Source organism: Eucalyptus grandis, chromosome 10, assembly GCF_016545825.1.
Source record: "Eucalyptus grandis isolate ANBG69807.140 chromosome 10, ASM1654582v1, whole genome shotgun sequence".
NCBI classification, from domain to species: domain Eukaryota; kingdom Viridiplantae; phylum Streptophyta; class Magnoliopsida; order Myrtales; family Myrtaceae; genus Eucalyptus; species Eucalyptus grandis.
The window spans coordinates 34,660,195-34,672,587 of NC_052621.1; the positions used below are offsets into that span (position 1 = coordinate 34,660,195).

General features: G+C 42.7%; 4 protein-coding genes across 5 annotated transcripts; 2 read left to right on the top strand and 2 right to left on the bottom strand.

Annotated features, from left to right (window-relative positions):
* Positions 1 to 679: 679 nt before the first annotated feature.
* LOC104421214 (alpha-L-fucosidase 1) lies at positions 680 to 3,609 on the top strand. Its single transcript, XM_010033098.3, has 3 exons — positions 680 to 1,437; positions 1,867 to 2,103; positions 2,668 to 3,609. Exons 1-3 carry the CDS (start codon positions 836 to 838, stop codon positions 3,431 to 3,433), a joined length of 1,605 nt encoding a protein of 534 aa, XP_010031400.2. The 5' UTR covers positions 680 to 835; the 3' UTR covers positions 3,434 to 3,609.
* A 1,133-nt stretch (positions 3,610 to 4,742) lies between these two features.
* On the top strand, positions 4,743 to 7,296 carry LOC104421215 (S-adenosylmethionine synthase 1). The gene is made up of 2 exons (XM_010033100.3): positions 4,743 to 5,026; positions 5,800 to 7,296. The coding sequence occupies exon 2, from the start codon at positions 5,804 to 5,806 to the stop codon at positions 6,977 to 6,979; it is 1,176 nt and encodes a 391-aa protein (XP_010031402.1). The 5' UTR covers positions 4,743 to 5,026; positions 5,800 to 5,803; the 3' UTR covers positions 6,980 to 7,296.
* Positions 7,297 to 7,488: 192 nt separating this feature from the next.
* Positions 7,489 to 8,325, bottom strand: LOC120286115 (serine carboxypeptidase-like). 2 transcript variants are annotated; one of them, XM_039303251.1, is made up of 3 exons: positions 8,084 to 8,325; positions 7,854 to 8,000; positions 7,500 to 7,709 (listed from the first exon to the last, which is right to left on the bottom strand). In XM_039303251.1, the coding sequence occupies exons 1-3, from the start codon at positions 8,117 to 8,119 to the stop codon at positions 7,590 to 7,592; spliced, it is 303 nt and encodes a 100-aa protein (XP_039159185.1). In that variant the 5' UTR covers positions 8,120 to 8,325; the 3' UTR covers positions 7,500 to 7,589. The 2 variants fall into 2 exon arrangements, with proteins under 2 accessions (XP_039159184.1, XP_039159185.1); XM_039303250.1 differs by having other exon boundaries at positions 7,489 to 7,709; positions 7,854 to 8,325.
* A 59-nt stretch (positions 8,326 to 8,384) lies between these two features.
* LOC104423378 (serine carboxypeptidase-like 48) lies at positions 8,385 to 10,013 on the bottom strand. The gene is given in 6 exon segments (XM_039303028.1): positions 8,385 to 8,506; positions 8,620 to 8,770; positions 8,872 to 9,015; positions 9,156 to 9,275; positions 9,767 to 9,778; positions 9,780 to 10,013. Coding segments are annotated over 6 exon segments (705 nt in total). The 5' UTR covers positions 9,936 to 10,013.
* Positions 10,014 to 12,393: the final 2,380 nt, after the last annotated feature.

Here is a 12,393-nt window from a genome sequence, read left to right on the forward strand (position 1 = left end):
AGTTACCCCAACTACTCGTTCTTCTCCACGTCTTTTTTTCTTTTTTGCCATGTATATGTCGAGCAAAGGCCACCAAAATTTCGAAATTATATCAATTACAATACATTTACCCTAAAAAAATTTTGAGATATAAAAAATCTCAAATTTATACATAGCTATCAATAAGAGCAGTTAAAGATCTGCTTGTATGCCGGTCAAAAAAGCAAATAGTGACATGTCGAGTAAAATAAAAATAATATTGCTTTGACTTAAAGAATCATCTAATTTTGATGGGGTTAAAAGTTTGCCGTGCTTATGCCACTCTTGTTTTTCAGTAGTTGAATTCGATCACAAAATAACATTGGTTCATTGCATTAGTTAAAGACAGGATTCGACAGTGAATCTGCCGTCCCGGCGATCGATCCTTGCTCGGGCTATTGAAGAGAGGCCTCTCCGACGCAGTCCTCAGATGTAGATCTACGAAGTCCTGAGTTTTACCGACTGGTCAAATACGAAACGAGATTGCTATCCAACGTGTTGATCGGTTTTAGGTTCAAATCCCCACCTTCTCAGGGGATGGGATGGGGGATGCGTAAATTTCAGGATTGGACTTCGACTCCCACGCCCTATAAGAGGCAGGTAAAAGTCTGAATGTAATATAGGAATAGAATATCACTGACAAAATAAAATAAAAAACGTGTTGATCGGCTTTGGACTTCGCCGGAACCATGCACCAATCGGTCTCTCCGATGGAGGATCGGGTGGGGTCAACACCCAACTCGCCTTGACTGACTGCCTCCGCTGATCTCTCTCTCTCTCTCTCTCTCTCTCTCTGTGGCGACCACATCGGCGAACGATGAAGAAGAAGACGATGACCTCAAGATATGCGAAACCCATTTCTCCAAATGCATTCTTGAGCATCTTCGCACTATCAATTTGTCTCCTTTCTTCTTCTTCTGTTGGCGATTGCCTCGTCCGATCCGCTGACTCGCCGCAGAAACCTCCGCCACTCCCGATTCTGCCCATACCCACCTCGCGGCAGCTCGAATGGCAGTCCGCCTCCATGGCCCTCTTCCTGCACTTCGGACCCAACACCTTCACCGACTCCGAGTGGGGCTCCGGCCGCGCGGACCCCTCCGTCTTCCACCCCACGCGCCTCGACGCCGCCCAGTGGGTCGGCGTCGCCAAGCAGGCCGGGTTCTCGCGCGTGATCCTCACCGCCAAGCACCACGATGGCTTCTGCCTGTGGCCGAGCGAGTACACGGACTACTCCGTGCGGTCGAGCCCGTGGCGAGGCGGCCGCGGCGACGTGGTCGCGGAACTCTCGAGCGCTGCGAGGGACGCCGGCATCGGGTTGGGGCTATACCTCTCGCCGTGGGATCGGCACGAGCCGTCGTATGGACGGACGGTGGAGTACAATGAATTCTACGTGGGACAGATGACCGAGCTGCTGACCAGGTGAACTTGAAATTGCCGTTCCATTTTCCCGGAATTAGCTCATTTTTGTGCTCTGGGTAGTCGTTTTGGTCTAGTTCTGGTTGTTCATTTGCCAGTGGGAATGTCTTTTAGTAAATCGATTGCTTTTTGTTGATTTGAATGCTTCTCTCAATTAGTATTCCATTCAAATTTAGAGTTGAGTCCTTCTAAAGAATTATATACACTTGATCTTGTAATCTTAGTAAATGCAATGTTATTGCGTTCTTTCCATTGTGTAGCTTTGTGCTTATTTGTGTTAAGACATTTGACTCTTGGGAAAGTGCTTGAAGCTGGATTAGCTTGCAGATTTTTTTACTGGAAAGTCTTGTTTTGGTCCGATTATCTCATTATTGAGAGTTCGTTGTTCCATCTGGAGAAGCTTTGAGGTTGACGTGCTGTGAAATTGTGCAGATATGGGGAGATAAAGGAGGTGTGGTTAGATGGTGCCAAAGGTGAGGGAGAGAAGGACATGGACTATTACTTTGAGAGTTGGTTTAGTCTAATCCGCCAGCTCCAACCGAGGGCCGTCATTTTTTCTGATGCTGGTCCGGATACCAGGTGGATTGGGGACGAGGCTGGCGTAGCCGGGTCGACTTGCTGGTCTGCATTCAATAGGAGTAACGCCAAGATTGGTGGAACTGATCCTCAGTGAGTTCCATTTCTAGCTTCTGTCCTATATCTCAGTTTGATGGGGTACCATTTAGAGAAAAGGAACAGAGTGATGCTTCCATTTTAGGTTACTAATTCAGCATGCTTGCTATTATCCGTTTTAGAAGGCAAGAAGGAAGGTCAAATGACCAGTGAATCAGTTCTTTCCTCAAAGAAGATATCTTTAGCTCATGTGAGAGAATTTCGTCTGTTCAAATGCCTTCTCAATCTCACCAGTTTAAGATAGTATTGCAAAGAGTGGATTGAATTTGTCAATTTTTGGATAAGTGATCATTTCTAGCTATTTAAAAGAGAAAAAAAAAAGCTAGGCCATTTCTTTTCAGACAAACTGCTGGAGTCTTTACCAAGGGACTTCACATCATGGAAGATAATTCCTCAACGCCTAATTTCTGTTTCTTAAGTGGTGGTTAGATTGTTGTGGATAGGAGAGAGATGTCTTCATCTAATTAGGTCTGCCATTCTTGCTGTTATTGCTTTCCTTCTACAAAAGCCATTGAAAAGTTTCTAACTTCTTGGTGCTGAATTGCTAATTACGTAAATCAGATACTCGAGGAGTGGAGACCCCGTCGGGCAGGACTGGGTGCCAGCTGAGTGTGATGTCTCCATCAGACCCGGTTGGTTTTGGCATGCATCAGAAGTTCCTAAGTCTGCAAGAATCCTTCTCGACATCTATTACAAATCCGTTGGAAGAAACTGTCTCTTGTTACTAAACGTACCTCCAAACTCCTTGGGTCTCATATCCGAAGAAGACGTACAAGTGCTTCAAGAATTTAATGAGCTTCGGAGGTTGATATTCGATGAAAATCTAGCCAAGAGTGCTCTTCTCAGTGCCAGCAGTACCCGAGGAGGGATGATGAACAATTCCCGTTTTAGCGTAGAGAATGTCCTCAAAGAGGGTATCTACAGCTATTGGGCACCTGAGGAGAATCGGTCAGATTGGACATTATATCTAAGGTTTCAGGAGAAGGTGAAGTTCAATGTTCTGCAAGTGCAAGAGCCGATCCAATTGGGCCAGCGGGTTATACAGTTCCATCTTAAGACCCTGAACGACAGAGGAGAGTGGAGGCAAGTGATCAACGGCACCACGGTGGGATACCAGAGGCTCCTGCAATTCCCTATGCTTGAAACGCAGGAGTTGAGGTTTGTGATCGACAAATCTCGGGCTGACCCTCTTATCTCTTATTTGGGGCTCTATGTAGATACCTTTTCGATTTTGACAGAAACTTCTACCAATACTTCTCAAACACATGTAAATGGAAGTTGGGTGATTATGAAAACTGCCCGCAACAATCTGTCAGCCACACTGTAGAGTACGTAAGTTTAAAGCACGTCTCTTCTGTAACACTGCCAGTATTGCGTTGAATTCCATATATGAAGATCATCCACACGGCCTCTGCTGAACTCGTGATGGAGCGTTGGCTTGGAAGTTTAATCTTCTTTTGTTGACATATGCGGAAATATATACAGATGGTCACGTTCTTTGAATTGCAGACATTCTGAAAATGTAGTTACCTCTTGGATTCATCATTTTTAAGCCCTGATTGGTTTGCCACAGTATGGCGAACTTGAGGGATTTTTTATCTACAATGATGGCGATTCTAGTTCGTAACTGCACTATCTCTGCTATCGCGGGTAGCGGCGTTTGTTGATGAATGTTTCTAGGAAAACGGTGTAGAAAAGGTTGAATCATTTCACGATCATCTAATCTAATATGCAGCCTGTCATGACGATATGCACAATTAATATTTTGATAAAATGGATATTATATAGCCTTTTTCTCCAATATAATCATTAGGATAAATTGCTTATAAGAAGTTTCTCGCAATATTTTGTTGTCCTTACCGATATGTGTACAAGAAATGACACGAAAAGTCCCTAAATTTTAGTTCAATGTGCAATGTCGTTCATGAATATTTAATTTATTCAATATAGTCTCTAAATTTTAATTTATTTTACAATGTTGTCTCTGAATTTTTAATTTGTTTAATGTGATCCCAAAACTTTTTATACATGCTCAATTTTACTTCTATTAACTCAAGTCCAATGACAACATTGAACAACTTCATGTAGTCTAGGAACTAGTTGAATATATACTAAAAGTTTATGGACCGCATTATTGCACATTGAAATAAGATTCATGGGTTAAATCGAATAAATTAAAAGTTCAGGGACGATGTTACGCGATAGGATAAAGTTGAGAGACCATTTGTATAATTATCGCTATATGTAAATTTTTTCAAAATCTTATTGATCGAGAGTTCATTTTTTTAGGTTCATATTTGCCAAATTTTGCGTTAGGATCAATCAATGCAAAAGGATACATGGACGACCTCTTCTATCATTATTTTCTTAACAAACTTAATATGAGATAACCTATAAATTGAAATTACCAACTTTACAAATGATAGCGTGTCCATAGTCTTGTAAAGGTGTTTACTTTGTTGAACAAACCAACTTTCAGAATTACATGTAGATGATTTTTCCTACGAATTTTTCTATATATAATCTCAACACTCCTAAACCGTCCACGTCAGACTTTCTGATCATATTATAATGTACGTGTGCTTATGTTCTTGAAAATATTTTCGGATAAGTGATACCGAGAGTAATTCCAAAGAAACAGCTAAAGATATTCTTCCGAACATTCTCGTACGAGAAAGCTGGATCTCGAAATCCCTGAATGGAAAGGCCGAGAGCGGGTCAAGCGAGAAGACCGTTTCAAGTTCTTGGTTTCGCTTCAACAAATTCTCCCTTCGGATGCGGGACGTTTTATAAAAGGCCTCCCTTAACCATCTCTGGAGTCCTCTGTTTTCCAGAGTTTCGCAGTTTTCGCTCTTGCACAAGGCTCTGCAAGTTCTTCCTCTTGCGCAGACCCTGCCGATCCTTCGTTAATCCCACCCAGGTACTTCAGCTGAATGCATGGCGAATCGTTGTGCTTTTGCTTTTTCCGCTGTTTTGTCCGTCTGCACTCGAGATTTGGTGCATATCTTGTCGCTTGAATCGAGAGGTTGAACGTGGTTCATTGGTGGAGAGAGCTTGGAATTAAAAGATTCTTGTTGTGACCATCTTTGAGTCATTTCAAGTTCTCGTTCTGGGATTGTGCTCTTTCTTTTTCTTTTTTTCTCGTAATACCGACAGGTATGGCTTGGACACTGCGGGTCCGTGTGCGACGTTTTCCTTCTCTTTTATTGCTTGTGTGTCATGGGTCGGGCTAAATTTTAGCAGCATAGCTTTCCTCCGGGTTTTCAATGAAAATCTTGACCCAGCACCTTGATTCCGACAGAAGAGTTCGGTATATAGATGATATGTGCGTTTGCTGGATCTGCATATCTAGAACGGCTTGTCTTCTGTGTGTTCCATTGTGGTTTGTTCCAATACAAAGAAGCATGAGAGATCATATCATTACAAACAGAGTTTAGGTTCATAGCTTTTCATGCCATTGTTTCGCTAATTTATAATGCCTTGTGTGCCGTCGCGGGGAAATCAAAATGAAACACGCAGTTCAGATACAATGGAGGAACTTTTGCCTGGTATTTTACTGTTGGTATGGGATTGATATAGATATTATTAGGCTTCGGTATGATGACTCTGTCAGAAAAGTAACCATTTCTTATGATCGTCGCTGTTTTCACCATCTCCTAACTACAGAATTGTTGTCAATATTGGGTTTCACAGTGCAATGGAGAGTTTCCTCTTCACCTCAGAGTCTGTCAATGAAGGCCACCCAGACAAGATCTGTGACCAAGTCTCAGATGCTATCCTCGATGCTTGTTTGGAGCAAGATCCACAAAGCAAAGTTGCGTGTGAGACATGTACCAAGACAAATATGGTCATGGTGTTCGGGGAAATTACCACCAAGGCTAAGGTCAATTATGAGAAGATCGTTCGCGATACATGCCGAGGGATTGGGTTCACATCGGCCGATGTTGGTCTCGATGCCGACAAATGCAAAGTCCTAGTCAACATCGAACAGCAGAGCCCTGATATTGCTCAAGGAGTTCACGGAAATATGACCAAGAAACCTGAGGAGATTGGTGCTGGAGACCAAGGTCACATGTTCGGTTACGCTACAGATGAAACTCCCGAGCTTATGCCATTGACTCACGTCCTAGCCACAAAACTCGGAGCCAAGCTGACTGAAGTGAGGAAGAACAAAACATGCCCCTGGCTGAGACCTGATGGGAAGACCCAAGTGACGGTGGAGTACCGTAATGATGGGGGAACCATGGTCCCGCTGAGGGTCCATACAGTCCTAATCTCGACTCAGCATGATGAGACCGTTACCAATGAGCAGATTGCGAAGGATTTGAAAGAACATGTGATCAAGCCCGTCATTCCACCTCAGTATCTTGACGACAAGACGATTTTCCACCTGAACCCCTCAGGGCGTTTTGTGATCGGTGGGCCCCATGGCGATGCAGGCCTCACTGGGAGGAAGATAATTATCGACACTTACGGTGGGTGGGGTGCTCATGGTGGCGGTGCTTTTTCGGGCAAGGACCCGACCAAGGTTGACCGTAGTGGTGCCTACATTGTTAGGCAAGCTGCGAAGAGTGTGGTGGCTTCTGGGCTTGCTCGACGCTGCATTGTGCAGGTTTCTTATGCCATCGGTGTTCCTGACCCATTATCTGTGTTTGTAGACACTTATAAAACTGGGAAGATTCCAGACAAGGATATCCTGGCATTGATCAAGGAGAACTTCGATTTCAGGCCGGGAATGATCTCTATCAATCTTGATCTGATGAGAGGAGGTAATTTCAGGTATCAGAAAACAGCGGCATATGGGCATTTTGGACGTGACGACCCAGATTTCACCTGGGAGAAAGTGAAGCTTCTCAAACCTCGCAAGGCATAGAGTTTTGCCTTTACCTGGCCACACTGTTATTCCTGAATGATTTCTGCTTTCACTTGGATTTTGTGCTTGTGTTCTATTCTTGGTATTAATGGAAGACAAAAGAGAAAGATTATTGAATTAAAGTCAGTAGAGGAGTTGAGATTATCCATAAAGAGAAGCGTCAGATGACATCATTCTTTCATTTGTTTTTGTCACCGTGTTCTTTTTTTCCTCCTTGATAAAAAACAACCTGCAGATCACTCTGGATTTGTATAACAGGTCGAATTTCACATGTTAATTTTTGTTTATCTATATGAGCATGATGTGTGCCCCGTCCAGTCTCTCAACTCTTCCTCTGTAGCTAGATAAGGCATGTTATGCGCCACACTCGGAATCATTTTTACAAGTTATGCAGGGCCAACTGGTCAGCCTTACGCACTTGGAGAAGTTTGTTTCGATTTAATGAATTTTGAAATGTAACGCGCCAGTGTAGCATTGGACGAACTTAAACAAATGAATGTCTTTTATTCTTTGCCTTTTGTTTCCACTTTCCCAGGACTCATCTTGTATCTTGTATTTCTGGATATGAACAAGATTCAAATGTTGGGATACTGTGAGCACTCTCATTTCATTAAGTATCAGTCTCGCTATCTGCACCGGCCATGGCGGCTTTGCCTGCCATCCAGCTCTTTAGCATTTGTAGAGCAGCTTTCGGCTGATCCATCGGAACCATGTGCCCAGCATTATGAACCTGCGTTTCGTCACACAGCCAGAACTGAACTTATAATTTGCCTCTCTCATCTTTAAACTATGTTGCGCATGCATGCTCGCACATTGCATTTCTGTATGTGCGCTTCTGTTAGAGAGAGAGAGAGAGAGAGAGAGAGAGAGAGACCTTCAAGAAAGTAAGTGGTCCATAGCTTTTCATCAGTCCTGCCTTGGCACCAGCAACGACAAATGGAACGGTTGGAGATGTCCCAAACCGCTTTTGACCAGACCACCGCATGGCATTAACCCACCTGGAATTTCCTGCACAAATTAACTTCAGGAAAGACATGTCATTCGCCAGGTAATGTTCCGTTTGATTCTGTCTAGCGTCTACCAACTTGAAAGATCGGGGTTTACCAAGCCAATTGCAGAGGAGATCATATTCACCGGCATAAATGAGCACCTTCAGCCCATCCTCAAGAAGTGCGGGGATACCCACTGCGAGATTCTTCATCCAATCCTGGCGCAGTACACAGTGCTGCTGCACGACACAAACTCTATATCCGCAACCCCTAAAGCATCTCTCACCTTCTTTTGGTTCAGGAGTGTCTCCACGTTCGAGAAGTCATAGCACAGGGGCCCCTCACAGCTCTTTCGTATGTCGTAGTACTGCAGGCCAATCATCAACATGTCAAATTCATGTAATCAAACGTAAATTTTAGAAAGCTTCTGTCAGGGGAAAAATAGATACGTTTATGTTCCCTGTAATGTCCCTGATCTCATTGAAAATACCGTTGCAATCGATCAATGCTAACTCACAGGCATCTCCACCCTTGGTAGCTGCACATAATTTGCAACGATTAAAAGTAAAGCCTCCACTTTCAGAAATAAAAAAGAGGCTTCCGGAATGTTTTAATGAAGCATAAACAGAGATTTAGGGCCAAAAAAGATACCACACTGTTTAATCCCTTGTTTGCATTCTGGGAGCATTGTGTTTATGCTGTCATGATCGGACTCTGTGATTAACTTCATGTTTAAAGCATAATCTGTGTATGCTTCATACTGGATCTCAGGATTGGTTAGGCCATTGCCAATTGCAAACCCCTGTTCGAGATTCAGAAGTTAACTATGTCAAAAGAAAAAGAAAAAAAATTAATATGTCATAGCAAAAAAAAAAAAAAAATTACCATACAAACATGAAGTACCTTTAAGTTTATGTGAATTCCTTCCTTTGCCTTGTTCCCTTGCTGAACACGAGCAGCAAAAGCAGGAATGTAGTGCCCAGCGTATGATTCTCCGGTTATGTAAAAATCGTTCTTGACAAGTTGAGGATGCGCTGCAAAGAACGCCTGAACATTGCAGTGAGAGGTTAGTCTATCACATGCTTGAATTCTTAAACTTGAAAAGTATCCAATCCAAAATTGGATCGTCCGTAAAAACAAATGTAGTTAATCTAGTATCAGATTATGATCAATGAGCTCATGTACACCTGCAAGAAGTCGTATAAGTCATTGCTGACACCTTGCTCATCATGTCGAATGTCACGCTCGTCAGTGGAGTAACTGAAACCAGTTCCAGTAGGCTGATCGACGAAGATGAGATTCGACACCTATGAGGGGAAAAACATTAACAAAAGCATGAAATGTAACATACTTCAAACTAGAGATAGTTTATTCATCAATAACATATGTTTTTTCGTTGTCTGAATTTCCTTTTTAATTTAATAAGATACGTATTGCTTATTCATTCGATAATTAATTTTATTGACCATGATCGCAATTCCGTTTCATGTTTGTTAGCAAGCTATTGAAGGCGAAAGCAACAGAAGAAGTTGGCAACTGTTTTTCGAAAAAGAATGCTAAAACAAACGAACTAGGCCAACATCATACGCGACAATGTCAAGGAAAAACACAACAGAAAAGAGTAGGAGGACAACGCTTACGTTGCATAATTCAAAATAATAATAATAATAATAATAATAATAATAATAATAATAATAATAGAGCAAAGAGAAAAATCCAAAGAATGACGCAACGTTCTTTGGAGTATTAAATCATGATTAATAATGCTATGATCTGTACAAAATTGTCACTTACTCACCTGGTCCCAACCCATAATCATTCCACACAAGAGACAAGTTGTTGGCAATATGAAAAGGGCCGTTCTCATAGAACAGTGCCAATGAACAGCTACATCCAGGCCCTCCGGTTAACCAAATGACTACCGGGTCATTTGCGCTGTTCCGTGAGTCAAAGAAGAAGTAGAACATCCTAAAAAATTGGACAAAAGACAGGACAGAGAGTCGTGACCAGAACTTGATGAATTATAACGAGCTGAATCTTGGTTTGGCTCCCGCAAATCGAAGAAACGGATTTAAGAAAGAATATTTCCTGGCGGATTTTACTGACTGAATTCTGTTGAACTTCTCGTTTTATCATGTTTCATTGATAACCCCATTAATTTTTCTGTCATCTGGCCTAACAAAATAAGTGTAACAGATGAATCTAAACACTTCTAGAACACATTAATTAAGTACTAGTTATTAATCGTATTCTCTGTCAATTAAAAAGAAACAGAGAGAGAGAGGGAGAGAGATGGGCTATCGAAGTTAATTCCGAGGCTATCGACAACTGGCTATCGAAGTTGATTCCAAGGCCTCACCTTGCAGCATGGGAGTGTGGAAGCGGGTAATACCCGGCATGGTGACCAAGGTCCTAAACGGATGACGCCGAATCGCCGAGAACTGGGAGCTCAAAGCGCCTCTCAACGATCTTCCCATCAGAAGCCAAAGAAGAAGAATCTTTGTCTCTAGTTCTAATATTGACAGCTTCTTTGGGGTGCAAGTTAAGCCCTTTAATGAGCATTGTCAGAAAAAATGGGAGCACCGCCTCTCTCTCTCTCTCTCTGGATTTTTCCAGATTTCTCTCCCTTTCTCTGCTGCACCAGAATTTTCTCCCTCTCTCCAGAATTTTCTCTCCCCCCTTCTCTGCAGATTTTTCTCACCGACTTTTACACCCTATAAATAGGGGTTCTTGCCCCTTGTGTGGTGTGTGTGAAGCGTGAGTGGAGTGTGTACGTAAAGTGTGGGGTGTGTACTTGAGTGTGTGAGTGGGTGGAGTAGGTGGCGTGAAGTATAGAGAAATAGAGAGTAAGTGGGTGTGTGAGAGAGTTGTGTCCGTGTGAGGTTTGTGAAGTGAGTGAGTGAGCAAGTACGAGTAGTTGTGAGAGTGTGATGATATAGAGTTTGTAATATTGTTTATAAAAAATAAAAGTAATTATTTCACTTCTACATCCACTTACTTCTCAACAAGTGGTATCAGAGCAGGTCGTTGGAGGCCGTGCGAAGACAGTGATCGAGGACCATTGTAAGTGAGCAAGGCGGTCAGGGATTTTCGAGCGAAGGAGCGAAGAAGCGAAGGACGTCGGAGTTCTGCCAGTGCACAATCTGGGATTGTGAAGTTGGTTGGTTCGGGACCAGGCTTACTTGGTATAGTGCGGAGCATTATACTCAAGTCACGATGGCGGATTTCTCGAGTTCGGTAAGTGGAATCGAGAAGCTCAACAACTCAAATTATAATAATTGGAGTACCCGCATACAATATTACTTGCTAGGACAAGATTTGTGGGATATTGTTGGCGGGAGCAACACCACCCCACCCATGAATGATAGCGAATTAAGAAAATGGAATATAAAATCGGGTAAGGCTCTTTATGTGCTTGCCGTAACTATTGAAGATGAATTACTGCAACACATAAAGAGTGCGGCGACCCCAAAGGAGGCCTGGGATAACTTGGCGACACTGTTTGCAAGGACAAACGATGCCAAGTTACAATGCCTGGAGAATGAGCTCCTCTCAATCTCGCAACAAAATATGACGGTGAGTCAATATTTTTCTAAAGTTAAATCTATTTGCGAAGAAATTTCAAAATTAGATCCTGAGAATGCCATCTCTGAGACAAGAATGAGAAGAATAATAATTCACGGGTTAAGGCCGGAATATAATGGTATCGTTACGGCCACTCGTGGATGGGCAAATGAGCCAACTCTAACAGAGTTGGAGAATATATTGGCCAACCAAGAAGCCTTAGATAAACAAATTTCTAAGGTCTCAATTAAGGAGGATGAAAGTGCCCTCTTTAGTAATAAAAGAGGATTCAAGGGCCAAAATAGAAATAGAGCAAGTGCAAGAGATGGCAAACCGTGGAAAAGTCATGGAGAATGGCAAAAGCGAATAGAGGGAACTCGACCTCGGCCAGGGGGAGCTCATCGAGACCGCGATAAGGACGACAATGAAGAAAAGAAGAATAGAAGGCATAATGGATGGTGTTACACGTGTGGCAAAGTAGATCACTTTGCCAGGGATTGTCGATTCAAAAGAGTTGAAGGAAATGTCGCAGCATCCAAGGAAAATGATAGCGAAGAAGAGTGGGATTTCCAAGCATCCTTTGCAATGGAGGAACAAGAAGAGCTTGCAAGCTCCTCCATTATAGAAGATGCGATGGCCCTCATCATGGTAAGTGATAAATTGATTGATTATGAAGAAGATTGGATAGTCGACTCGGGATGCTCAAATCACATGATCGGAGATCAAGGCAAGCTATCAAACATGTGCGAGTACAAAGGTGGACGAGTAGTTGTCACCGCAGACAACTCAAGGTTGCCGATTACCCATGTGGGCCAAACGATGATGACACCCGATTCAGTTCGCATCAAGTCGAACTGAAAA

Coding starts and splice junctions, on each gene's coding strand:
- LOC104421214 (XM_010033098.3), top strand. CDS start 836: ATGAAGAAGAAGACGATGACCTCAAGATATGCGAAACCCATTTCTCCA. Junction 1,438..1,866: donor ATGACCGAGCTGCTGACCAG/GTGAACTTGAAA, acceptor GAAATTGTGCAG/ATATGGGGAGATAAAGGAGG. Junction 2,104..2,667: donor ATTGGTGGAACTGATCCTCA/GTGAGTTCCATT, acceptor TACGTAAATCAG/ATACTCGAGGAGTGGAGACC.
- LOC104421215 (XM_010033100.3), top strand. CDS start 5,804: ATGGAGAGTTTCCTCTTCACCTCAGAGTCTGTCAATGAAGGCCACCCA.
- LOC120286115 (XM_039303250.1), bottom strand. CDS start 8,180: ATGAAGAATCTCGCAGTGGGTATCCCCGCACTTCTTGAGGATGGGCTG. Junction 7,710..7,853: donor GACCACTTACTTTCTTGAAG/GTCTCTCTCTCT, acceptor GACGAAACGCAG/GTTCATAATGCTGGGCACAT.